Source organism: Rana temporaria, chromosome 11 (assembly GCF_905171775.1).
Source record: "Rana temporaria chromosome 11, aRanTem1.1, whole genome shotgun sequence".
Taxonomy (NCBI): Eukaryota; Metazoa; Chordata; class Amphibia; order Anura; family Ranidae; genus Rana; species Rana temporaria.
This window is the reverse complement of record NC_053499.1, coordinates 13,049,746-13,075,995: the sequence shown is the minus strand read 5'-3', so window position 1 is coordinate 13,075,995 and position 26,250 is coordinate 13,049,746. Positions and strand designations below refer to the sequence as shown.

The following is a 26,250-nucleotide window of genomic DNA, read 5'->3' as shown; positions in this document are numbered from 1 at the left end:
TTGAACTTAAAACTGAGCATGTAAAATATATATTTGCAGCCAGGTCCACTTTTAATAAAAAAGTAAAAATATTCAGTGGAGTTCTTTTTAAATTTTGATCTCGGGATTTGAAAGGGTCTGCTGGATTTCCATTCCAACTTGTGAAGTGATTCGGGGGGGCGGGGATATTGGACGCCGTTGTGGGGGCGGCGGGGATATTGGACGCCGTTGTGGGGGCGGCGGGGATATTGGACGCCGTTGTGGGATCGGTCTTCTGAGTTTATACTGACTCTCCAGCTTGGCACATCAGAATATTTCAGCTCTTTGGAGTGACTTGTTCTTGATGTCTGCAGGACAGAAGGAATGTACAATGGAGTTTGATCCAATCCCAGCAATGTTGGGGGAGGTGGATCATCCTCGCCAATCTGACGTTTCAATTCAAAGGAAATCTTTTTTTTCTTTTTTTTCCCAAATTGTTTTTCTAGAGATATTCTTGCCTTGTAAGGCTTCATTCACACCATCGGAGCGAGCGAAGCGGTTCTGTGCTATTCCACGGGTCGCTGTAGGGCAGCCCATTCATGTAAACAGGCTAGGCCCACATGGGAGCAACGCTCAAAGGGAAGTCCCTGACCCTTTTTGAGAGAGCGCGCAATTGCGTCGAAGTACAGCCAGTGATCATTGTGGATCACAGAAGTGTAGTGACCTGTTTTCAGCAGACTGAAGCCCACTATCGGCTGATGTCACAGAGCCAGTCCAGGTTTAGGCAAGACCACGACAATGACGTCAGGATCCGCCCAGATGCTTGGACCGGCACCCAGCTCAGCCTCTCGGCAAGCAGCTGAGAGCCTGAGTCGGCCGCTCCCGCCCCCCCCTCCTCCACAGGCCAGCGCCCCCCCCTCCTCCACAGGGCAGCGCTCCCGCTCCCGCCCCCCCCTCCTCCACAGGCCAGCGCTCCCGCCCCCACCTCCACAGGCCAGCGCTCCCGCCCCCACCTCCACAGGCCAGCGCTCCCGCCCCCACCTCCACAGGCCAGCGCTCCCTCCACAGGCCAGCGCTCCCGCCCCCCCTCCACAGGCTAGCGCTCCCACGCCCCCCCCCCTCCACAGGCCAGCGCTCCCGCCACCCCAGAGCAGAGAGCTGGTGACGGGCTCACTGCTCGGGTCGGGTAGTCTTTGTTTCAGTTTCTAACTTGTGACTAGACCGTGAAAAGAGAAGCAGCACACCGATTACCTTATCTGTCACTCTGCGCTGTCCTCCTGTCGGCGTGCGTCTATCAGTGCAACCCACCTCATTGGCTCCAGAGGCAGGCACCAAGTCTAATTCCAGTGTGTGTGTGTGTATGTATATATATGTGTGTGTATATATGTGTGTATATATATGTGTGTATATATATATATATATATATATATATATATATATATATATATATATATATATAAACACACACACACACACACGTATATGTGTGTGTGTGTGTGTGTGTATATATATATATATATATATATATATATATATATATATATATATATATATATATATATATATATATATATATATATATATATATATATATATATATATATATATATATATATATATATATATAATATATAATATATACATACATACATACATACATACATACATACATACATACATACATACATACATACACACACACACACACACACACACACACACACACACACACACACACACAATATTTTATTTATATATAAATAAAATATTGTGTGTGTGTGTAGATACATACATACATAGATGCATAGATATAGATATAAAAATATATTTAAGGATTTATAAATGATTGGAGGGCTGCAGTCATGTGTGTTCTCCTGGTTGGCACTGGCCATTGTATTATTATTTGGAGTACCTGTGAAGTCTCACCATTGTCTCCTCCTTTTTTGTTTTCAGATCAGTCAAGTACTAGGAAATGAAATTAAATTTGCGGTAAGAGATCCTATAGGATTAAGGTAAGTTTTTATTTCTGTATGACCTATCGCCATGAATGCCTGTCAAAGTATTCAGCTGACTCTGTATTGTAATGTTAGATTTGGGGAGATTCTATTAAATGGGACTTACCTTAGTTCTGATGCAAGCAGTGGGCTGGTTCTTGGAAGGAGTTATAGAAATGACAACATGCCTTGAGTGGATGTTAGTCTGGAGGAGTGGGCGTTCCCTATATAGACTCCACCCCTGAGCTTCTAGCGTGTACACACTCATGCTTACGGTATATAGAATCCACTGCTGAGCGTCTGTCACAGTACACACCCATGCTTGAATAAGCTCCACCCCTGAGTTTCACACCCATGCTTGTATAGAATCATGAACTATCAAATGGCGTATTACATGCTGTTCATACTCGGCCACTAATGAGATTGTTATTCTGCAAAAAACTTGCTTGCTCCTGCTGCTCTCCATCTCCCCCATCTGTCCATGTCCCCAGTTCAGTTAGGAATTTTGCAGAGCAATGTTGGCAGCTCTGCACATGCTCAGTTTTTTCAGTGAGTTCCTATGCTGAGCTTTTTCTCCCTATAACATCTGAGCAGCCCATGTGACTATTTAGTCGCACATGTGGGTGTATACACAGTGGTAAATGACAACTCACTCGCCCCCTCCTCCTCCATGGCCACTAGCCAGCTAGATACAATGGGGGCGGGATATTACATGTAGATTGATGGAGGCTTTACCTCCCTGTTATTCAAAGACACAAACTGGAGGAGTGTGACACAGCCTGTGACTGGCACAAATCCACAAACACCATGTTTTTGCCAAAAAATAATATAATTTATTATCAAATATTTGTATGACAATTTATAACTGTTTATTGCTATTATTTATTTTTACTCCAGTATTCCAAAGGCTGTTTTTTGGTTTGTTGTTTTGAACATGTGACCAGCAGCAAGAAGCTCCTCCTGCCTATGTTTTCCTACAGACAGGCTGGGAAAGGTCTGGGTCACGTAACGGATGTATGGGGAAAAATGTACAGTGGAACCTTGGATTACGAGCCTAATTTGTTCCAGGAGAATGCTTGTAATCCAAAGCACTCGTATATAAAAGCGAGTTTCCCCATAGAAGTCAATGGAAACTCTGCTAATTCGTTCCACAGTGACTTCTATTGTATGCAGTACCACCTGTGGCCAGAGGCGGGGGTGGCGCCGGAGACACTCAAACACTCGGAAACGCAGTGTTTAAGTGGCTCGGAGTGTCACCGGCGCCCCCGCACATCTGGCCAAATGCGGTACTGAACACTGCAGTGGCTTGAATCCTGCTCGTTTTGTGAGACCACGCTCACAAACCGTCAAGATTTAAAAAAATATATATAAGCTTGTATTGTAAAACGCTTGTTAACTGCGTTACTCGCAATAATTTTTTTAATTAATTACAATGTCGTCATCCACATACTGAAATAAAAGGGATGATCTGGCATGGTACATGTCCATGCTTGTATAGACTCCACCCCTGAGCTTCTCTCGTGGGATGTGCTTGAATAGACTCCACCCCTGAGCTTCTCTCGTGGGATGTGCTTGAATCGACTCCACCCCTGAGCTTCTCTCGTGGGATGTGCTGGAATCGACTCCACCCCTGAGCTTCTCTCGTGGGATGTGCTGGAATCGACTCCACCCCTGAGCTTCTCTCGTGGGATGTGCTGGAATAGACTCCACCCCTGAGCTTCTCTCATGGGATGTGCTGGAATAGACTCCACCCCTGAGCTTTTCTCATGAAATACACCCATGCTTGCTGACTTGGTACTGGAGGATGCATTTACTGGGTGAAAGGGGCAAAGCATTCCACATAGGGAAAAAATAATAATCTGTTTGTGGTAACAGATGAAGAGAGTCAGCCAGCAGCAAAAAAATACATTGCATAATATTACCTTACAGATTCCGTGTGTGCGTTTCTCAGTCAGCGGCACGGATACTGATGTCAGGAGATAATTCGTTGGTTATGTTATCTTGCACAATCCCGTTATCCCGGCTTGAAACTATTCACAGAAGTTGCTGAAGAAAAATGATGTAAACTATCTTGGCACAAATGATTTTTTCCAGCAATTACTCCCCGGAGCCCCGCTGGCTTTTACAACAAACGGGCCAAATTTGTCTTCTGTAAACACACCAAGCTGGCCTATCAGGAGGCTCAACAGTGGCACCTGCTGGTCAATGGGTATATTGCTTTTAAGTGACTTAAGACTGTTTTTTTTTTTTTGGGGGGGGGGGGGGGGGTGAAAACTGTAATCTTATTTATAGATATGTATAATATTAAAGATTATTTTTCCTATTCCGGGGGCCTTAGTAATATTATCTCCCAGATGCATCGTGCACTTTCTCTTTAGTTGAAATTGGTACAACACCCAAAGTCAGCATCTAAAGTGACTCCTCCGCTCAAGAGCATAAGGAAACCACTGTTGGAGATGTGGATCAGCTAGGGCAGTGATCTCCAAACTGCGGTCTGGGGGGCTGTATGCGACCCTTTGCTTACTCTTATCCGACCTTCGGGGCATTATTCCTCCCACTGTCCGCAATAGTGTGGCATAGTTTTTCCCACTGACACAGACAATGGGGCACTATGCCTCCCACTGATATCAAGGATGGGGCACTATGCCTCCCACTGATATCAAGGATGGGGCACTATGCCTCCCACTGATATCAAGGATGGGGCACTATGCCTCCCACTGATATCAAGGATGGGGCACTATGCCTCCCACTGATATCAAGGATGGGGCACTATGCCTCCCACTGATATCAAGGATGGGGCACTATGCCTCCCACTGATATCAAGGATGGGGCACTATGCCTCCCACTGATATCAAGGATGGGGCACTATGCCTCCCACTGATATCAAGGATGGGGCACTATGCCTCCCACTGATATCAAGGATGGGGCACTATGCCTCCCACTGATATCAAGGATGGGGCACTATGCCTCCCACTGATATCAAGGATGGGGCACTATGCCTCCCACTGATATCAAGGATGGGGCACTATGCCTCCCACTGATATCAAGGATGGGGCACTATGCCTCCCACTGATATCAAGGATGGGGCACTATGCCTCCCACTGATGCCAATGGCGGAGCATTGTTTACCCCCACTGACCCCAGAACATTATTTATTTTCTCCAACTGGCCACAGTCCACCCCCCCCTAAATTTTGAAATACAGTAAACTGACCCTTTTTGTTTAGAAAGTTTGAAGACCCCTGGGCTAGAGGCACACGCTTCCACATATTATGATCGTGTTCACGGCCTTAAGTCGGAATAAATACAGACTTTAAAAAAATAAAAACATCAAAGTGCTTCACCTTTTTAAAAATGACTTTATTAAAACCAGGAAGCATGAAAAAAAAAAACACTCACAAAATAAGTGCACTGTGAATGCCGAAGTGGCGAATACATCTGAAGACTAATCAGCAAAATTCTATATTATTACACTTTTTTTTATTTATGGCGTTTTCTGTAAACGTTAATTAGGCATCACTATGGATTGATTTTTATGCACGGTAGAATAGATTGCTCTGCACTTGTTTTGAATGTGTGAAGCACATATCAGTGGTAATGGCAATCATTAATCAATATTCGCTTTCTGAATAGAGGATTAGAATTGGTTTGCACAGAGAATGTATTTCCGGTTTTTAGGTAATGCATTGTTTTTGACCATAACGAGAGAGAGAGAGATATCTACACTTGTTGGCAAGGTTACTTGGATGAAACGGATTTATTCCACATTTATATTTTATATATATATATATATATATATATATATATATATATATATATATATATATATATATATATATATATATATATATATATATATATATATATATATATATATATATATATATATATATATATATATATATATATATACCACTTCAGCCCCGGAAGAATTTACCCCCTTCCTGACCAGAGCACTGCGTCACTTTAACTGACAATTGCGCGGTCTTGCGACACTGTACCCAAACAAAGTTGACGTCCATTTTTTCCACAAATAGAGCTTTCTTTTGGTGGTATTTGATCACCTCTGCGGTTTTTATTTTTTGCTCCATAAACAAAAAAGGGCGACAATTTTGAAAAAAATGCAATTTTTTTTGCTAAAATATCCCCCAAAAATATATATAACTTTTTTTTTTTTTTTATTCCTCAATTTAGGCCGATTATGTATTCTGCATATTTTTGGTAAACAAAATCGCAATAAGCGTATATTGATTGGTTTGCGTAAAAGTTTTTTTTTTGTTTGTTTTTTATATCGTGACTGCGACATTATGGTGGACACATTGGACGCTTTTGATGCTATTTTGGGACCATTGTCATTTATACAGCGATCAGTGATATAAAAATGCACCGATTTTACTGTGTAAATGGCAGGGTAGGGGTTAAAGGGGTTGTAAAGGTAAACATATTTTTTTTTTTTTTCCCTAAATACCTTTTATTTTTATTTATTTTTTATTTTATTTTTTTTTTCACAAGAAATTTCCTAAATAGCTTTACCTTAGTGCAGTCCTCCTTCACTTACCTCATCCTTCCATTTCGCTTCAAACGAGGACTGAGGACAAATAAAAGCATGCGTTACGCTTCTCTGTTTTTGATTCAACGCCTTTAGTTCCAGTAGCTGAAAAATGATCTCTAGAATGCACTGCACTCATGTAACCACTGGAGACCACAGACTGCTGGGAAGCAGACACTTTGTATTGGTTACAGAAGAGATCAAAACAACGTTGTTTTTTTGTTTTAGTTTTTTTAACCACTTGCTTTCACCCTGGTGTGGAGAAAGCCTCTTGAGGGGGCGAGCAGAAGAGTCGGGACACCCACTAACACACGGCCCATTTCTCTATCTGCAAAGTAGAGAGCGTCCTGACTCTCCTGCTCGCCCCCTCAAGAGGCTTTCTCCACACCAGGGAGAAAGCCTTGCATTACTGTGTGGAGTTACAGACAGAAGAACAGGAAGTGAGGATTTCTCAGAAGAAATAAGGACATTTAAAAGCAAAATGGAAGGATGAGGTAAGTGAAGGAGGACTGCACTACGGTAAAGAAAGCTATTTAGGGAAAAAATGTTTTACCTTTACAACACCCTTTTAGTGTGTTCTATGGAGTTGACTAACTGTGTGGAGGCTGGGCTATAAGTGACAGGACAGTGATCACTGCTTCTGATGACAAGGAGCAGTAGATCAGTGTCCTGTCGCTAGGCATAACGGGGAAATGCCTTGTTTTTACATAGGCATCTTCCCATTCTGCCGCTCCGTGACACAATTGCGGGACACACAGACATAGAGTCCGCGGGTCCCACGGAGCACGCGGCAGGGGCGCGCACAGCCGCGCCATTCTGCCGACGTATATCTACAGGGGGTGGTCGACAAGTGGTTTAAAAAACGAAACCAAAAAAAACAACATAGTTTTGATCTCTTCTGTAACCAATACAAAGTGTCTGCTTTCCAGCAGTCTGTGGTCTCCAGTGATTAGATGAGTGCAGTGCATTCGAGAGATAATTTTTCAGCTACTGGAACTAAAGGCGTGGAATCAAAAACAGAGAAGCGGAACGCATGCTTTTATTTGTTTGCAGTAAAGATGCAGACGGGGTTGCTGTAAATAATGTAATATTTACCCGTGGTGTCCTGAGCTGTCAGATCACAGGGTGCAAAAACCAACGGCTTGGGATATATTAATATGCTGTCTGTGTTTAAAGGCCTGTTCTCTTACATGAGCCTGTATTTCTTGCATTTTGCAAATTTATCTTTATTTTTTTAATCAGCTGGTAGAAAGCTGTGATCTAACGGATGTTCTCTTTTTTTTTTTTTTTTCCCTTTTCAGAGTATGGCAGTTCCTCTCCGCTTTAATGTTCACAGGAATTGCTGTCATGGTAAGTGTATTGATCAAGCAGAGTGTGATGTGATGGGAATCACCGGGGGTTCTAACGGTTGTGTGACGGGAATCACTGGGGGTTCAGCCGGGCTGTAAGAAGTCAGTGAAGAGTTTTGTATGAATTTCGGGTCGGACTGTATGCCAAGCCCTTGAATTAGAAGTTCAGCCATTCGTACCATGTGCATCGGTTTTGGGCGGGTGGCGTGGTTGGATAATTTTCCTTTTGGCTTTTATCTTCTTCTTTTCCAGGTTTTGGGCTCCCGGCCTTAAGATTTCTCCCTTTGCGCCGATGCATGGCCCCCAGCACCCTCCCCACCTTCTGCACTACCCTTCTCATCACATTACCGGAAACCTCCCCATCGCTGCACCTTTACTCCTTACCTCCTACACTTTCCCCACTGCAGCTCTGAACCCCATTCTCCTCCACCACTCGTGCACACCAACCCCCCCTCACTCCCACCCCACTTTCACTCCCAGTACTTGAACCCCATCCTCTTTCCTGGCCCTCACTACCTCTTCTACATGACCCCACTTCACTCATCACTTTACCAGTGCCTGCCTATCAATCGCTGCAACTGCACCAACGCATGCCTCAGCACCCCCCCCCCCAATATCGCCAACACCTTTTCCCCACTGCACCTTCACACCCCCCAACCTGCGTGCTTTGACCACTGTTGCTTACCCTCTTCCTCCATTTGCACCACTCCTGCATTCCCACTCTCACCACTGCAGCAGACCCCCTTCCTCCTCCAAACACACATGCACACCCTTTCCTACCACTGCAGCAGACCCCCCTTCTTCCTCCATCTGCACCACTCCTGCGCACCAACACTCTTACCACTGCAGCTATCTCCCTTCCTCCTCCATCCACACCACACCTGCACACCCAAGCTCACCACCGCAGCTGACCCCCTTCTTTCATCCACACCTGCACACCATTTCCTATCACTGCAGCAGACCCCCTTCCTCCTCTGCCCGCACCACACACGCACACCCATTCTCGCCACCACAGCTGCCCCCTTCCTCCTCCCCCTCCTGCACCACACTTGCATGCTCACCCTCACCACTGCAGCAGACCCCCCTTCTTCCTCCATCTGCACCTCTCCTGCGCACACACACTCCTACCACTGCAGCTGACTCCCTTCCTCCTCCATCCACACCACCCCTGCACCTGCACACCCACGCTCACCACCGCAGCTGACCCCCTTCTTTCATCCACACCTGCACACCCTTTCCTACCACTGCAGCAGACCCCCTTCCTCCCATCTGAACCACACCTGCACGTCCACTCACTATGGCAGCTGACCCCCTTTGTCCACACCACACATGCACACCCTTTTCTACAACTGCAGCAGACCACCATCCTCCTCTGCCCACACCACACATGCACACCCACTCTTGTCACCGCAGCTGACCCCATTCTTCCATTCACACCTGTACACCCTTTCCTACCACTGCAGCAGACCACCATCCTCTGCCCACACCACACATGTACACCCACTCTCACCACTGAAGTGTTGACCCCCTCCATCTACATCACAAATGCACGCCACCTCACCACTGCAGCAGACCCCCCTTCTACCGTCCATACCTGCACACCCTTTCCTACCACTGCAGAAGACCAGCATCCTCCTCTGCCCGCACCGAACATGCACACCCACTCTCGCCATTGCAGCTGACCTCCTTCTTCCATCCACACCTGCACACCCTTTCTCACCACTGCACCAGACCACCATCCTCCCTCCACTGCTCTCACCACCTCTCCCACATGCACCCTCTTCACTCACCAATGCCTGTCCTTGCCCTTGCTGCCACTGCACTGATGCTTCAACACCACTTTACAGATGCATACTTCTGTAAGCTCCACCACTATAGTGATGCGTTCTTCTGTATTCAGTAAATGGGGGTACTTTTGCTAGTATACTATTCAAACGCTGTGTACCTAGCTGGAACCTAAATGAAGAGTCATGGTCAACTTGCGCATGCAGGGCAGGTCTCTGGAGAAGAACTCTGCGGACAGACTTTACCTGTCCTCCATCTCAACTGCATGCCCCTCTGTAGCCGGCAACATCCTCCTTGCATGAGCAAGGTGAGGGAGTCTCCTTTTAATGTTCCCTTGGCATGGGGCATCCTGCTAAGGAACTGTATTGCAGATAGGAAGGCACAACTGTTGGGGACACAACAGGTCCACTTTTCACACTTTGGTCAACTCCTCTCCCTTCTCGTAGCCAATCCCTGTTTGATATTTTAACTCTAATCCATTTTTTTTTTTAAATAACATGAACGTGATCAGCCAACCTACTTTAAGCCTCAATTTTTGCCGGCTTATAACAAGCTCGATATTCAGCGTTCCGTTTTGCCTCCTGAGGTTTTGGTAGATGAGAGAATTTTGTGAGCCGATATCGTATTCCATTCTCGCAGCCTCTCCCACTGTTCAGCGTCTTCTAGTTTGTAATGTTCATTTGATACCGTTTTTCTTTCCTCTTCCTTTTTTATTATTTTTTTTTCACTCCCAAGCCACTTTATTGATTTTATTTTTCCATTTTTTTTTTTTTCAAATGATACAATTCGTCATCTTTATTAAGGTGGCTTTTTTTTTTTTTTGGCTGGGCAACTTTCTACCTTCTAAAAAAATAAAAGTGAGCCGAGTTTCAATGGTTGCTCTGGGTATGAATGGCCGCTTTGCTCCCTAACTGTGTATTTGTGCTATAGAATGTGTGCCGTTCTTTTGTGTGGTATAGTCGGAATGCTTATGTTATCACCAAGTTGTTTAAAAGTCTTGGCAAGTTTTTTGTAAGAAAAATTATATACAGGACACTAGTGAGCAGCCGTAAATGGCAGATGTGCTTTAGAATGGCCAGACAACACTTGAAGCTAAAAATAGTCCGTGCTGACGCATTTTCCCACCTCGATCACTGTTATCTTCTCTTGATACCCGCCACTTTACCGATTTAGGCGGGGGGACATTAATACCCAGTTTTGTGGCAAAAATCAGTGGGTGTAGAGTTTCTAATCTCATGAACTTCTAAGATGACCCCTGCATCACTTTGTCTATTTCTTCTTCATCTCTGCAAGACCCAGAAGAACTGCTTAACTATTTCTCCTGTGTTGGTCTCCTAAGCTTCACCACATGTAGACCATCGTATCTCCAAGGAAGACCTCCTTCTTGACCACTTTAAAACCAAAAGAAATGAAGTCCTCTTAGACAAAATCTTACTAATTTCACCAGGGGCGGGCTGTGTGCGTTGACCAGGGGCGGTCTGTGTGCGTTGACCAGGGGCGGTCTGTGTGCGTTGACCAGGGGCGGTCTGTGTGCGTTGACCAGGGGCGGTCTGTGTGCGTTGACCAGGGGCGGTCTGTGTGCGTTGACCAGGGGCGGTCTGTGTGCGTTGACCAGGGGCGGTCTGTGTGCGTTGACCAGGGGCGGTCTGTGTGCGTTGACCAGGGGCGGTCTGTGTGCGTTGACCAGGGGCGGTCTGTGTGCGTTGACCAGGGGCGGTCTGTGTGCGTTGACCAGGGCAGTGGGGGGGCTGGACGGCGTGACCAGGGCAGTGGGGGGGCTGGGCGGCGTGACCTGGGCAGTGGGGGGGCTGGACGCCGTGACCTGGGCAGTGGGGGGGCTGGACGCCGTGACCTGGGCAGTGGGGGGGATGGGCGCCGTGACCAGGACAGTGGGGGGCTGGGTGCCGTGACTTGGAATCGTGTTTGTCGTGTTTTGGAATCCTCCCCTCCCCCCTCCGGTGTCACATTTGTCACCTTTCGGGGGAGGAGAGAGCAGATACCTGTCTAATACAGGTATTTTCTGACCTACGCCACTTCCGGCGCCTACTCTGTCCTCCCCGATGTCTTCTGGGAGACACACAGGTCCCAAATGACAGCAGGGACCAGTGAAGACGTGCAGCGCAACTTGCGCATGGGCCGTAGGAAACCAGGAAGTGAAGCCGCAAAGTCAGCAGCTACAGTATTTGTAGCTGCTGACTTTTTTTTTTTATATATATTTTTTTTTTTTTTGGCAGAACACTGCTTTAAATACACTAAAAAATGAAAGCCAAACTCCAGCTCACACTTTATAATCGGTTACGGCAAAGGGTCCTTTTAGGATAAAGGTTTTGCATATATTAATAAAAGCGGATCATTTTATACACCCCCCTATCAGTGTTGGGTGGTTTGTCTCATCCATGTAAACTGATACATTCTGCAGGAGAGCTTCTAAAAAAAACACTTTCATCTAGATAGAAAGCCTAAAAAAATGTAATTAAAAATAACAGACGATCGTCCAATATTCTCATCATGTATAAAATAAAACCTACCAGTCAAGTCTGACTGACTGAATGCAGTGCCTTCTGTGTGGCTGAGATTTTGGCCAGATTCTCAAAGAGATACGACGGTGTATCTCCTGATACACCGTCGTATCTCAGAGTTGCGTCGGTCGTATCTATGCGACTGATTCATAGAATCAGTTGCGCATAGATATGCCTAAGATCCAACAGGTGTAATTGTGTTACACCGTCGGATCTTAACTGCAATTTTAAAATGGCCGCTGGGGGCGTTCTCGCTGATTTACGGCGACGATATGTAAATCAGCAAGATACGCCAACTCACGAACGTACGCGGGCCCGACGCAGTCACTTCACGTTGTTTACGTAAGCGTTTTCCCGGCGTATACTTACCCCTGCTTCTATGAGGCGCAGCCAATGTTAAAGCGGGGGTTCACCCTATTAAAAAAAAAAATTTTTTTTTTTTTATTCTACCATTACATTCGGCATCGTAGCGCGAGCTACGGTATGCCGGTCTTACATTTTTTATCCCCGTACTCACTGTGCTATGGATCATTGAAGATTCCGGGGAATGGGCGTTCCTATGGTGAGAGAAGGTGATTGACGGCCGGCCCTGGCACGTCACGCTTCTCCGGAAATAGCCGAAATAGGCTTGGCTCTTCACGGCGCCTGCGCATAGCCTGTGCGCAGGCGCCGTGAAGAGCCGAGACCTACTCCGGCTGTCTTCGGGGAGCGTGACGTGCCAGAGCCGGCCGTCAATCATCCTCCCTCTCCATAGGCACGCCCATTCCCAGCGGGAGTCGGAAACTTCAATGATCGATAGCACAGTGAGTACGGGGATTAAAAATTTAAGACCGGCATACCGTAGCTCGCGCTACGATGCCGAATGTAATGGTATAATGATGTTAAGGAGGGTGAACCACCGCTTTAAGTATGGCCGTCGTTCCCGCGTCAACATTTTTTTTTTTTTTTTTGTTACGTCGTTTGCGTACGTCGATTCACAAAAGCGCTGGACGCAAGTTACGCTCACGCCGAAACCAATGACGTCCTAGCGACGTCATTGGGAGCAATGCACGCCGGGAAAATTCGCGGACGGCGCATGCGCATTTAAATCTGCACGGGGACGCGCCTGATTTAAATACTACACTCCCCCTAGCCGCGGAATTTGAATTCCGTCTGGGGATTTACGGCGGAGGTAAGTGTTTTGTGAATTACCCACTTGCCTCTAAAACTTGCGGCGGCAGATCTTAAATCAGATAGATTACGCGGATCTAAAGATCCGCTAATCTATCTGAATCTGGTGCTTTATCTTGGCAGCTGCTGATTCAGGAGGCTACATTGATTGCAGTGATATATAGATGGCCACTAGAGGGAGACTCTGAAAATCTGAATGTAAATACAATCCAGGAACAAGGGTACAGAAAATGATAAAACATTTACATCAAAGATTACTTTTAAACACCAAATTATGTTTTAGTTTTGAGTTGAATAATTACATTCCTGATGCATTTATTAATTGCAGGTAGACACGTGCGGCTCCTTTCATTCCGAATCGAAATTCTGAATAAAAAAAATCTGAATTCCAGTAGTAGAAACAAATTTAAACAACATTGGGGTAGATTCAGGTACATTTGCGCTTTTTTTGCGGAGGCGCATGGCAACGTTTTTGCCCTGCGCCCCCGCAAATTTACTGCGCTGCCCTTGATTCACGGAGCAGTAGCTCCGTAAATTGCGTGGGAGCGCCGGCAAAATGCCCGGCGTAAGCGCGCGCAATTTAAATGATCTCGTAGGGGGCGGGAATCATTTAAATTAGGCGCGTTCCCGCGCCGATCGTAGAGCGCATGCTCCGTCGGTAAACTTTCCCGACGTGCATTGCGGCAAATGACGTCGCAAGGACGTCATTTGCTTCAAAGTGAACTTGAATGGCTCCATTCACGAATCACTTACGCAAACTACGTGAATTTGAAATTTCGCAACGCGGGAACGACGGGTATACGTAACATTGGCTGCCCCTGCTAATAGCAGGGGCAGCCTTATGCGAAAGACGCCGTACGGAAACGCCGTAAACTGCGTACGCAGGGCTCGCGTAACGTTGTGAATCGGCGTTAGTATGCAATTTGCATACTATATGCTGAGCACAACGGGAACGCCACCGACCATCGCAAGAATGCAGCCTAAAATATATGCGGGCATAAGAGCCTTATGCCGCGCATATCTTAGGCTGCAGTCGGCATAACGAGGTTCCTGAATCAGGAGCATTCGTTACGCCGGGCAAGTAAGCAATTGCGCTGTGTAACTATGGTTACACAGGCGTAATTGCTTCTTGAATCCGGGCCACTTTATTTTGTCTGAAATTTTTGTTAAAGGGGTTGTAAACTTTCGTGTTTTTTCACCTTAATGCATCCTAATGAGCAAGCGAAGGTTCATCACTGATCCGCCCCGTGTGAAAGGGGCCTAAGACGCTGTAACGTTCAGTTGGGCTTTAAAGCAGACCTGTCATTGGAGAACGATGAATGGCTGACGGATCTTTCTTGGTCCATGTCGCTGGTGGAGAACGTGTGGAAGCCGTAGGATCGGCATGGCAGCCAGCTGCCTGGTTATCCTGGAAGGAGATCGGCAGTGACAGCTCCGGTGTTTATGTAATGATTGCTTCCTTTAATATATTCTCCAGCAGATGAATGAGATGATTAATTGTGAATTCTTCCGTCAGTAATGACATTACCAAATCAATTCCCTCCATGGCTGAGTGCGATCGAATCTCTGATTATATCCCGACGTTCCTCCTCCCCTCGCTTCTCAGCTCAGTTTGAATTCTGCAAAGGTAAAAAAAAAATGTAAGTTAATTTGCTAATCAACGCTTCACTCCAGGCAAAGCGCTAAGCCGCTAAAAGTCTTTGTAATTCTGCTCAGCCAATCCTGCGATCCAAGCAGTTCTACCTGCCTGCAGGGTCCGGCCAGGGCGCGGGGAGATCGCCTTGCGCAGAGGGCGCGGGGAGATCGCCTTGCGCAGAGGGCGCGGGGTGATCGCCTTGCGCAGAGGGTGCGGGGTGATCGCCTTGCGCAGAGGGCGCGGGGAGATCGTCTTGCGCAGAGGGCGCGGGGAGATCGCCTTGCGCAGAGGGCGCGGGGAGATCGCCTTGCGCAGAGGGCGCGGGGAGATCGCCTTGCGCAGAGGGCGCGGGGAGATCGCCTTGCGCAGAGGGCGCGGGGAGATCGCCTTGCGCAGAGGGCGCGGGGAGATCGCCTTGCGCAGAGGGGGGCGGGGAGATCGCCTTGCGCAGACGGCAGAGGGCGCGGGGAGATCGTCTTGCGCAGAGGGCGCGGGGAGATCGTCTTGCGCAGACGGCAGAGGGCGCGGGGAGATCGTCTTGCGCAGAGGGCACGGGGAGATCGCCTTGCGCAGAGGGGGGCGGGGAGATCGCCTTGCGGGGAGATCGTCTTGCGCAGAGGGCGCGGGGAGATCGTCTTGCGCTGGGAGATCGTCTTGCGCAGAGGGGCGCAGAGGGATCGCCTTGCGCAGAGGGGCGCAGGGAGATCGCCTTGCGCAGAGGGGCGCGGGGAGATCGCCTTGCGCAGAGGGGCGCGGGGAGATCGCCTTGCGCAGAGGGGCGCGGGGAGATCGCCTTGCGCAGAGGGGCGCGGGGAGATCGCCTTGCGCAGAGGGGCGCGGGGAGATCGCCTTGCGCAGAGGGGCGCGGGGAGATCGCCTTGCGCAGGGAGATCGCCTTGCGCAGAGGGGCGTGGGGAGATCGCCTTGCGCAGAGGGGCGGGGGAGATCGCCTTGCGCAGAGGGTGCGGGGAGATCGCCTTGCGCAGAGGGTGCGGGGAGATCGCCTTGCGCAGAGGGTGCGGGGAGATCGCCTTGCGCAGAGGGTGCGGGGAGATCGCCTTGCGCAGAGGGTGCGGGGAGATCGCCTTGCGCAGGGAGATCGCCTTGCGCAGAGGGGCGCGGGGAGATTGCCTTGCGCAGGGAGATCGCCTTGCGCAGAGGGGCGTGGGGAGATTGCCTTGCGCAGGGAGATCGCCTTGCGCAGAGGGGCGTGGGGAGATCGCCTTGCGCAGAGGGGCGGGGGAGATCGCCTTGCGCAGGGAGATCGCCTTGCGCAGAGGGGCGTGGGGAGATCGCCTTGCGCAGAGGGGCGTGGGGAGATCGCCTTGCGCAGAGGGGCGTGGGGAGATCGCCTTGCGCAGAGGGGCGGGGGAGATCGCCTTGCGCAGAGGGTGCGGGGAGAGCGCCTTGCGCAGAGGGTGCGGGGAGAGCGCCTTGCGCAGAGGGTGCGGGGAGAGCGCCTTGCGCAGAGGGTGCGGGGAGATCGCCTTGCGCAGAGGGTGCGGGGAGATCGCCTTGCGCAGAGGGTGCGGGGAGATCGCCTTGCGCAGAGGGCGCGGGGAGATCAGATTACAATGTGTGTCATCTGATCTCCCTGCTTCCTCTGCAGTCTTTGTCCTCTTATCTCCCTGTTTTCTGGAACTTGTATTACAGCACATCAGAGGGATGAGTTGGAGTCGGCTCCTTCTCATGGTTGACCCTGTGGGGTTCTCCTCCTGATCCTGGTTGCACTGCTTTATATGGGAATGTGGATGCCGGCAGAGGTTCAGACTTCACTGGCTGCATGATTATTCCAGTGGTTTAGTAAGTAAAAAAAAAAGTGAAGTTTAGGCCAATTATCTCTGTGTTTAAAGCTATTAATCCAGCGGCAGCCCCCATATTTCTATCCATGCGGGTCCCCATTTTATTAATTTCTGTTGATCGCCTAAAACCTCCTGAATGTTTTATACAAAGCGATCTGTAATCTGTTTATTATAACACGAATGTAATGAGCCGGTATGGGGCCCATTATTCCTTCTAATGGGCAGGAATTGATAACAATGCAATGTTGCCGCCTCCCTGCGGCTCACAATGCGCACTTTCTTCTTATAAGAGAAAAACATTTGCAATCTACATTTCCTGCGCTACCCAGCACCTGGCTGTCAATCACCGCGCCGTCGCCATGGAAACCCATCCACCACTTCTGCCACTCGCAAACAACATTTGTTTTTTTCTTCTTTCCTTTTTTTTTTTTTTTTTTAAAGTGTATTTTGTGCGTGTACTCGAGAAAGGAGCTGGACTGCAGGAGTTGGGAGTAGGCAGGCCTCCCCCAGAGGCAATCTGCCATCTTTCTCCATGCCCCGGGTGGCAATGGCAGGTGTGTGGGGGGGTCCTCCCACACAACCCGCCCTACCTGCTCCGCTTTGAAGCCCAACGGGGCAGAGGGACTCCCTATAAGGGAGTGAGAGGATTAGCCCGCTCAACCAGCCCCGTTAGTCCTTCACCTCTCTTTTAGAGACCGCGTGGTCAAAGTGCGTGTGTTAACCCAATTTAGAGTGCGTGTGTAGGTGTGGTGGTTTTTGTGGGAGGGGGGTGGGCGTACTAAGCACAGGCTTACCTTGCATAGCACACCCACCGGGAGCCGGGCTGAGACCACCAAACTCAATTCACATGAAGCCGAGACCGGGATCCGAACCTCTAGCTGCAGAGGTGAATGGCTTGTCAGCACAGTGCCAATCGCGTTGAGCCACCGCAGCTCCCTCTTCTTTCCTTTTTAACTCCTTTTTATTTATTTTTTAAACCTCAGGGATGCGGGCGGGTTAGATTAACACGGTCTTGTCGGTATGTCGTTTGAATTGCACACCAATAACATTCTTTTTGCATTTCCTGAAGAACAAACAAAAGAAAAAAAGTAGCAGTCGGCAGCCAATTGCTACAAAACTAATTATCTTCAAATGACTTCTGGGGATTTTTTTTTTTTTTGTCAACATAAATTGATATTCTCAGGGCTTTTTTTCTCAGAGAATAGGTGCTGGAACTCCCTCCTTCCGAGTCACCTCTTGTGTCCACCCCCTACCCACCTCCAAGCACCATTCATTAGTTTCACCCCCTACCTACCTCTGAGCACCATTTCTTGGTTCCACCTCCGAGGCACCATTCTTTGGTTCCACCCCCTCCCCACTTTCAAGCACCATTCCTTTTCTCCACCCCCTACCCACCTCCGAGCACCATTCCTTTTCTACACCCCCTCCCCACCTCCGAGCACCATTCCTTTTCCCCACCTCCGAGCACCATTCCTTTTCTCCACCCCCTACCCACCTCCGAGCACCATTCCTTTTCTCCACCCCCTACCCACCTTCGAGCACCATTCCTTTTCCCCACCTCCGAGCACCATTCCTTTTCTCCACCCCCTACCCACCTCTGAGCACCATTCCTTTTCTCCACCCCCTACCCACCTCCGAGCACCATTCCTTTTCTACACCCCCTACCCACCTCTGAGCACCATTCCTTTTCTCCACCCCCTACCCACCTCTGAGCACCATTCCTTTTCTCCACCCCCTACCCACCTCTGAGCACCATTCCTTTTCTCCACCCCCTACCCACCTCTGAGCACCATTCCTTTTCTCCACCCCCTACCCACCTCCGAGCACCATTCCTTTTCTACACCCCCTACCCACCATTCCTTTTCTACACCCCCTACCCACCTCTGAGCACCATTCCTTTTCTCCACCCCCTACCCACCTCTGAGCACCATTCCTTTTCTCCAAACCCTACCCACCTCCGAGCACCATTCCTTTTCTCCACCCCCTACCCACCTCTGAGCACCATTCCTTTTCTCCACCCCCTACCCACCTCTGAGCACCATTCCTTTTCTCCACCCCCTACCCACCTCTGAGCACCATTCCTTTTCTACACCCCCTACCCACCTCCGAGCACCATTCCTTTTCCCCACCTCCGAGCACCATTCCTTTTCTCCACCCCCTACCCACCTCCGAGCACCATTCCTTTTCTCCACCCCCTACCCACCTCCGAGCACCATTCCTTGGTTCCAACTCCTACCCACCTCCGAGCACTATCTCTTGGTTCCACCTCCAAGCACCATTCATTGGTTTCAACCCCTACCCACCTCTGAGCACCATTCCTTGGTTCCACTCCTTACCCACCTCCGAGCACCGTTTCTTGGTTCCACCCCCCTACCCCACCTCCGAGCACCATTACATACATTCAGAGCTGGAGGTGCCGGAACTGCGTTCCCCTGCGTTCCCCCGCGTTCCTGCTGAAAAAAAGCCCTGGATATTCTGATATTGCAAGGCTGGGCACAAGGGCGTACATGTATGTCCCCTTTAAGTTCTCAGCAGTGTAAACAAACCTCTCCCCGTGCTTCCTAGTGTGGCTGTCACTGATCATCTGTTCCCTGTGAATTCACACGCACAGCCACGCCCCCCCCCCACAGTAAGAACACACCCTTGGGGCACCCTTAACCCCTACAGTGCCCCCTTGTGGTTAACCCCTTCACTGCCAGTGTCATTTTTACAGTAACCAGTGCATTTTTATAGCACTGTTCGCTGTAAAAATGACAATGGTCCCAAAATAGTGTCAAAAGTGTCCGATGTGTCCGCCACAATGTCGCAGTCATGATAAAAAAATCGCTGATCGCCGCCATTACTAGGGGGGAAAAAATGCAATAAAACGATCCTCTATTTGGTAGACGCTATAACTTTTGTGCAAACCAATCAAACGCTTATTGCGATTTTTTTTATTTTTTTTTACCAATAATATATAGAAGAATACGTATCGGCCTAAACTGAGGGAAATTTTTTATTTTATTTTTGGATCTTTTTTGGGCATATTTATTATAGCAAAAAGTACAAAATATTGCTTTTTTTTTTTTTTAAATTGTCGCACTATTTTTGTTTATAGCACAAAAAAATTAAAACCGCAGAGGTGATCAAATACCACCAAAAAGCTCTATTTGTGGGGGGAAAAAAAAACGTCAATTTTTGTTTGGGAGCCACGTCGCACGACCGCGCAATTGTCGGTTGAAGCGACGCAGTGCCGAATCGCAAAAAGGGGCCTGGTCCTTTTAGCTGCATAATGGTCCGGGGCTTAAGCGGTTAATCCAGCAGACTTTGCTGAGGATCCTAAACCAATTATAAAGAATAGGGGCTCATTCACATCACATGTGCGTTTGTGTGGCGTGAACCTGCACTGCGTTTTTTTTTGTTTGTTTGATTCTTGCAATTTGTTCCACTGCAGCATGTTGCAGAGCCCATGGAGAGAGATGGGGGGGTGGGAGAGAGAGAGGGGGGGGGGGGAGAGAGATATGGGGGAGAGAGAGAGAGATATGGGGGAGGGAGAGAGAGAGAGAGAGAGAGAGATGGGGGAGAGAGAGATATGGGGGAGAGATATGGGGGAGAGAGAGAGAGAGAGAGAGATATGGGGGAGAGAGAGAGAGATATGGGGGAGAGAGAGAGAGATATGGGGGAGAGAGAGAGAGATATGGGGGAGAGAGAGAGAGATATGGGGGAGAGAGAGAGAGATATGGGGGAGAGAGAGAGATATGGGGGAGAGAGAGAGATAGATATGGGGGAGAGAGAGAGAGAGAGATATGGGAGAGAGAGAGATATGGGAGAGAGAGAGATATGGGAGAGAGAGAGATATGGGAGAGAGAGAGATATGGGAGAGAGAGATATGGGGGAGAGAGAGAGAGATATGGGGGAGGGAGAGAGAGAGAGAGAGAGATATGGGGGAGGGAGAGAGAGAGAGAGAGAGATATGGGGGAGAGAGAGAGAGAGATATGGGGGAGAGAGAGAGAGATATGGGGGAGAGAGAGAGAGATATGGGGGAGAGAGAGAGATATGGGGGAGAGAGAGAGATATGGGGGAGAGAGAGAGAGATATGGGGGAGAGAGAGAGAGATATGGGGGAGAGAGAGAGAGATATGGGGGAGAGAGAGAGATATGGGGGAGAGAGAGAGATATGGGGGGGAGAGAGAGAGATATGGGGGAGAGAGAGAGAGAGATATGGGGGAGAGAGAGAGAGAGAGATATGGGGGAGAGAGAGAGAGATATGGGGGAGAGAGATATGGGGGAGAGAGATATGGGGGAGAGAGATATGGGGGAGAGAGAGAGATATGGGGGAGAGAGAGAGATATGGGGGAGAGAGAGAGATATGGGGGAGAGAGAGAGATATGGGGGGGAGAGAGAGAGATATGGGGGGGAGAGAGAGAGATATGGGGGGGAGAGAGAGAGATATGGGGGAGAGAGAGATATGGGGGAGAGAGAGATATGGGGGAGAGAGAGAGAGAGATATGGGAGAGAGAGAGAGAGAGATATGGGAGAGAGAGAGAGAGATATGGGGGAGAGAGAGAGAGATATGGGGGAGAGAGAGAGAGATATGGGGGAGAGAGAGAGAGATATGGGGGAGAGAGAGAGAGATATGGGGGAGAGAGAGAGAGATATGGGGGAGAGAGATATGGGGGAGAGAGATATGGGAGAGAGAGATATGGGAGAGAGAGAGAGAGAGAGAGAGAGAGAGATATGGGGGGAGAGAGAGATATGGGGGGAGAGAGAGATATGGGGGGAGAGAGAGATATGGGGGAGAGAGAGAGAGAGGGGGAGAGAGAGAGATATGGGGGAGAGAGAGAGATATGGGGGAGAAAGAGAGAGATATGGGGGAGAAAGAGAGAGAGATGGGGGGGGGGGGGAGGAGAGAGAGGGGGGGGGGGGAGGGAGATGGGGGGGGAGAAAAAAGTGTTCTACTTGCAGATTACCTGGCATTCATATACATGAGCTTCTTTATATGACGTGTGTCTCCATGATTGTTTCTCTGCAGGCTCTCGCCTTTCCAGACCAGATGTATGAAGCCGTCTTTGACAAGGGCACAGTGAGCAGCAAAACTTCCACCCGTCTCTATGGAGGGGCCTTGTTCAGTGAGTGTCGCCCGCTTTTGCCCTAACTCTCAACTGGCGAAGCCGCCGGCTCCCACCTCCACACATTCCTATCGGCTCTTCATTGTGATAAGCTGCCTCAGTGGCCAATTGGAATGTGCCAATTTTTTTGCACTTAATTTTTTCCTCTAATAAAATAAACCTACCTGCCTGCTCACGGTCTTCTGTGCCATTTGCATGCGCAGCTCCATTAACATTAGTTTACAGTTGATTTCTGATTGGTGTATATAGTCCGTCACACCCCCTCATTGTGACTTTTTAATAAGTTTGCTTTTTTTTTTGGTGTTCATTTAGAAAGCAATCAAATAAAATCTCTGTTGCTTTTCAGGCATCTCATTAATTTTATGGAATTCCATGTACACATCAGAGAAGGTGATCATTCGGTGGACGCTGCTCACAGAAGCTTGTTATCTCAGCATACAGCTGATTGGTGAGTTTCTTACCTGCGGAAAAGGAAAATTTCTACCCGATTTTTTTTAATTTTGTAAATCCCAAAATTGAAGCGGTTGCATCTCATAAAATTTGAATATCATCAAAAAGTTAATTTAGTTCAGTAATTCAATTCAAAAAGTGAAACTCCTATTTTATATAGATGCATTACGCCGAGTGATATCCAGTAAAACCTTGGTTTGCGAGAATAATTAGTTCCAGAAACATGCTTGTAATCAAAAGCATTTTTTTTTTTACAGGGTATAAAAGAGAAGAGGCGCCTCTAAGTGTAGCAATAAGTTGCTAAATGTTGTACCTTCATTAAATGGAACCATATTGCTACACTTAGAGGCGCCTCTCTTCTCTTTTATACTCAGTTGTGACATGACGCTGCTCTTATATCAAGACATCGCTTGTATATCAAGGCAAAATGTATTAAAAAATGTTTCTTGTCTTGCAAAACGCTCTCAAACCAAGTTACTCTCAAACCAAGGTTTTACTGTATTTTAGGCATTTCTCTCTTTGAATTTTTCATGATTATGGCTTGCAGCTAGTGAAAACATAAAAATTCAGTATCTCGGAAAATTAGAATATTGCATAAGACCAATAAAAAAAGGATTTGGCTGCCAAATGACCGGGCCACTTTTTGCGGTTCGGCACTGCGTCGCTTTAACTGACAATTGCGCGGTCCTGCGACGTGGCTCCCAAACAAAATTGGCGTCCTTTTTTCCCCACAAATAGTTTTCTTTTGGTGGTATTTGATCACCTCTGATTTTTTATTTCTTGTGCTATAAACAAAAGAAGAGCGACAATTAAAAAAATAAAAAATACTATCTTACTTTTTGCTATAATAAATATCCCAATTTTTTTTTTTTTTTACAATTTTTTTTCCCTCAGTTTAGGCCGATACGTATTCTTCTACATATTTTTGGTAAAACAAAACGCAATAAGCGTTTGATTGGTTTGCGTAATTTTGTGAGCGTCTACAAAATAGGGGATAGTTTTATGGCATTTTTACTTATTAATTTTTTACTAGGAATGGTGGCGATCTGCGATTTCTATCGTAACTGCGACTTTATGGCGGACACATCGGACACTTTTGACACATTTTTGTGACCATTGTTATTTATACAGCAATCGCTGCTATAAAAATGCACTGATTTCTGTCAAAATGACACTGGCAGAGAAGGGGTTATCCACTAGGGGGCGCTGAAGGGGTTAAGTGGGTCCTAGGGAGTGATTCTAACTGTGAGGGGACCTGGCTACGAGTGACACATCGGTGATCTCTGCTCCCGATCACAGGGAGCAGAGATTACTATCCTGTCACCAGGGGCGGACTGACAACTCATGGGGCCCCCGGGCAATAGAAGATTATGGGGCCCCTGTGCTTACAGATGGCCACCACGCCAGGAGGCAGTGCAGCTAAAATCTTGGGATTTTCACATCAGAAGCATGTTGGTTTCAGACATATCAGGGACAGATGTAAAAAAACATAGATTTTTACATATTGTCCCTGGTTTTACTGAGCCTGGCAACCCTGATGGGCCCCCCTAGTGACATGGGGCCCTTGGGCAGTGCCTGAGTGACTCAATGGTCAGTCCGCCCCTGCCTGTCACTAGGAAGAACAGGGAAATTCCGTGTTTACATCGACACCTCCCCCTGTTCTTCCTCTCCCGACCGCAATCGCGGGCCACCCGGGAATATCGAGTTGCCTGGACCCGCGGGCGCACTCACGAGGCACGCGGTGGGCGGCAAATTCAAAGGCGGTTAATACAGAAATGTTTGCTTACTGAAAAGTATGTCCATGTACAGTATAGTCTGCACTCAATACTTGGTCGCGGCTCCTTTTGCATGAATTACTGCATCAATGCGGCGTGGCATGGAGGTGATCAGCCTGTGGCACTGCTGAGGTGTTATGGAAGCCCAGGTTGATAGCGGCCTTCGCTTTGGTGGTTTGCGGAAAGAATGCCCCTCGCTTTGGTGGTTTGCGGAAGGAATGACCCTCGCTTTAGTGGTTTGTGGCAAGAATGACCCTCGCTTTGGTGGTTTGTGGCAAGAATGACCCTCGCTTTGGTGGTTTGTGGCAAGAATGACCCTCGCTTTGGTGGTTTGTGGCAAGAATGACCCTCGCTTTGGTGGTTTGTGGCAAGAATGCCCCTCGCTTTGGTGGTTTGTGGCAAGAATGACCCTCGCTTTGGTGGTTTGTGGCAAGAATGACCCTCGCTTTGGTGGTTTGTGGCAAGAATGACCCTCGCTTTGGTGGTTTGTGGCAAGAATGCCCCTCGCTTTGGTGGTCTTTGGAAAGAATGACCCTCGCTTTGGTGGTCTTTGGAAAGAATGCCCCCATGTTGCTGGTAAGTAGGAAGAATGCCCTCCTTTACAGTGGTGATCAAAATGCCACCCCTACAGATAAAAAAGTTGGTTTTGCCAAGTGGCATTGATCCTGAAACTATGCAGGCACCATCAAATAGGAGGCCAATGGGCTACAGCCCAAGGAACCGGTGGAGGAACCCTGGTTGAGAATGGCTGCACAAGAGGGTGCACGATTCGGCAGTTTTTGTCCTGCAACCAGTGGATATGTTGTAAAAGTATATAGAAAAATGGATTGTGTCTCTCACAGCATGGTAGGGTTGGGGTCCTCAAGATCGGCCTCTGATAGAAGGCCTTTTAAGGAATGCTGTTTTTTTTTTTTTTTTTTTTTTTTTTAAGCCCGATAGATTAATGAAGATGTCTCTAAAACATGTCCACTCAGTGTTTTCTCTTTCTTTCCCTTCTGCAGTTACTACAGTGACGCTGATCGAAAGTGGCTCTCCCACCGTGGCTGCTGCCATTCTCCTCGGCTGTTGCCTCTTCTTCGTCCTCGTCAGCACCTACTTCTACTACCAAGTTGGCCGCAGGCCCAAGAAACTATGAACTTGCGTTATTTCGAAGGGTGGCATTGCGTTTCCTTTTTTTTTTTTTTTAGAAAACGCTCGCCAACAACGCAAGAGCGTTGTAAAAATTCAAAATCTGGAACAAGGAAACCAAGAACTGTAGCCTCCGCCTTTTCCGCCTCCACAAGATATTGTCTGCGCTGTGTAACGGTTTGCCCCGCTGTGTAGTATAGATTGGACAGACGAGTTCCGTTTGCCACGCAGCATGCACAGTACCCATCTCCCATTATGTTTTTAGCTTACCCATTCTTCATTTGTATGACCCTCTCCCCCTTTGTGTTCCCACCCTGTAGTTGCCAGTTGGCTAGTTCGGCATGCTTCCACATTTTTGGGATATTTATCCATTCTTATCCAAACGGTTGTGGAAAAATCTTCTTCTTTCTTCTCTTTTTTTTTTTTTTTTTTCTTTTTAATCCCAAAGTCGAAGTAAAAAAATAAAAATGTGCTGCCTTCGAATCTCTACTGCCACTCTACTTTTGCGTCTGAATCAGAAAGTCCGCTAGCGCTTTGGCTGTCAAAGCAGTGCCTTGTACCCCCTCTGGCAGCCACTGGGTTAAACATTCCACAAGCAAAAGAATGTCCCGGATAACAATTCTTGGCAAGCGCTATTGTTTGCTCGAATTGGAGGAAATCGCTGCCTTAACGCCTGAGGAACGTGCACGTGAAAATTGAGTGAAATCATTGCAAACTGCCAGCTCAATACTGCCTCGCTTGCCAGGTTTGTGGTACTACAGGGAAACACTTTGGCTTTGGATGAGATCGTTGAATTAGAATCGGTATCCTTGAAAAAAAAATATTTTTTTTTTTGCTTGGTCCCCCCCAATGGATGCACGTGCACTGGTGTTCACTTTGGAATGACACAGAGAATTGACAGACGAGGCACGTTTCCTGTATCCTGGAGGAAAGTGTTTCCACTCGGATTTGGGTGACAGGATGTTATTGTGCAGAGCAGGAAATATGGAAAGGAAAACGACCACACCGTGAATTCCCCGTAGACCTTGC

The 26,250-nt window shown here is 48.0% G+C and overlaps 1 protein-coding gene across 1 annotated transcript in view; it reads left to right on the top strand.

The window, feature by feature from the left end:
• Nucleotides 1-26,250, top strand: part of TP53I11 (tumor protein p53 inducible protein 11) — a 102,067-nt gene extending 75,817 nt beyond the window's left edge. The window contains exons 3-7 of the mRNA XM_040328058.1: nucleotides 1,912-1,970; nucleotides 7,802-7,850; nucleotides 21,772-21,868; nucleotides 22,215-22,316; nucleotides 25,095-26,250. Of these exons, the coding sequence (XP_040183992.1) occupies nucleotides 1,912-1,970; nucleotides 7,802-7,850; nucleotides 21,772-21,868; nucleotides 22,215-22,316; nucleotides 25,095-25,228 (441 nt within the window). The 3' untranslated portion in view covers nucleotides 25,229-26,250. The remainder of the gene's footprint in view (nucleotides 1-1,911; nucleotides 1,971-7,801; nucleotides 7,851-21,771; nucleotides 21,869-22,214; nucleotides 22,317-25,094) is intronic.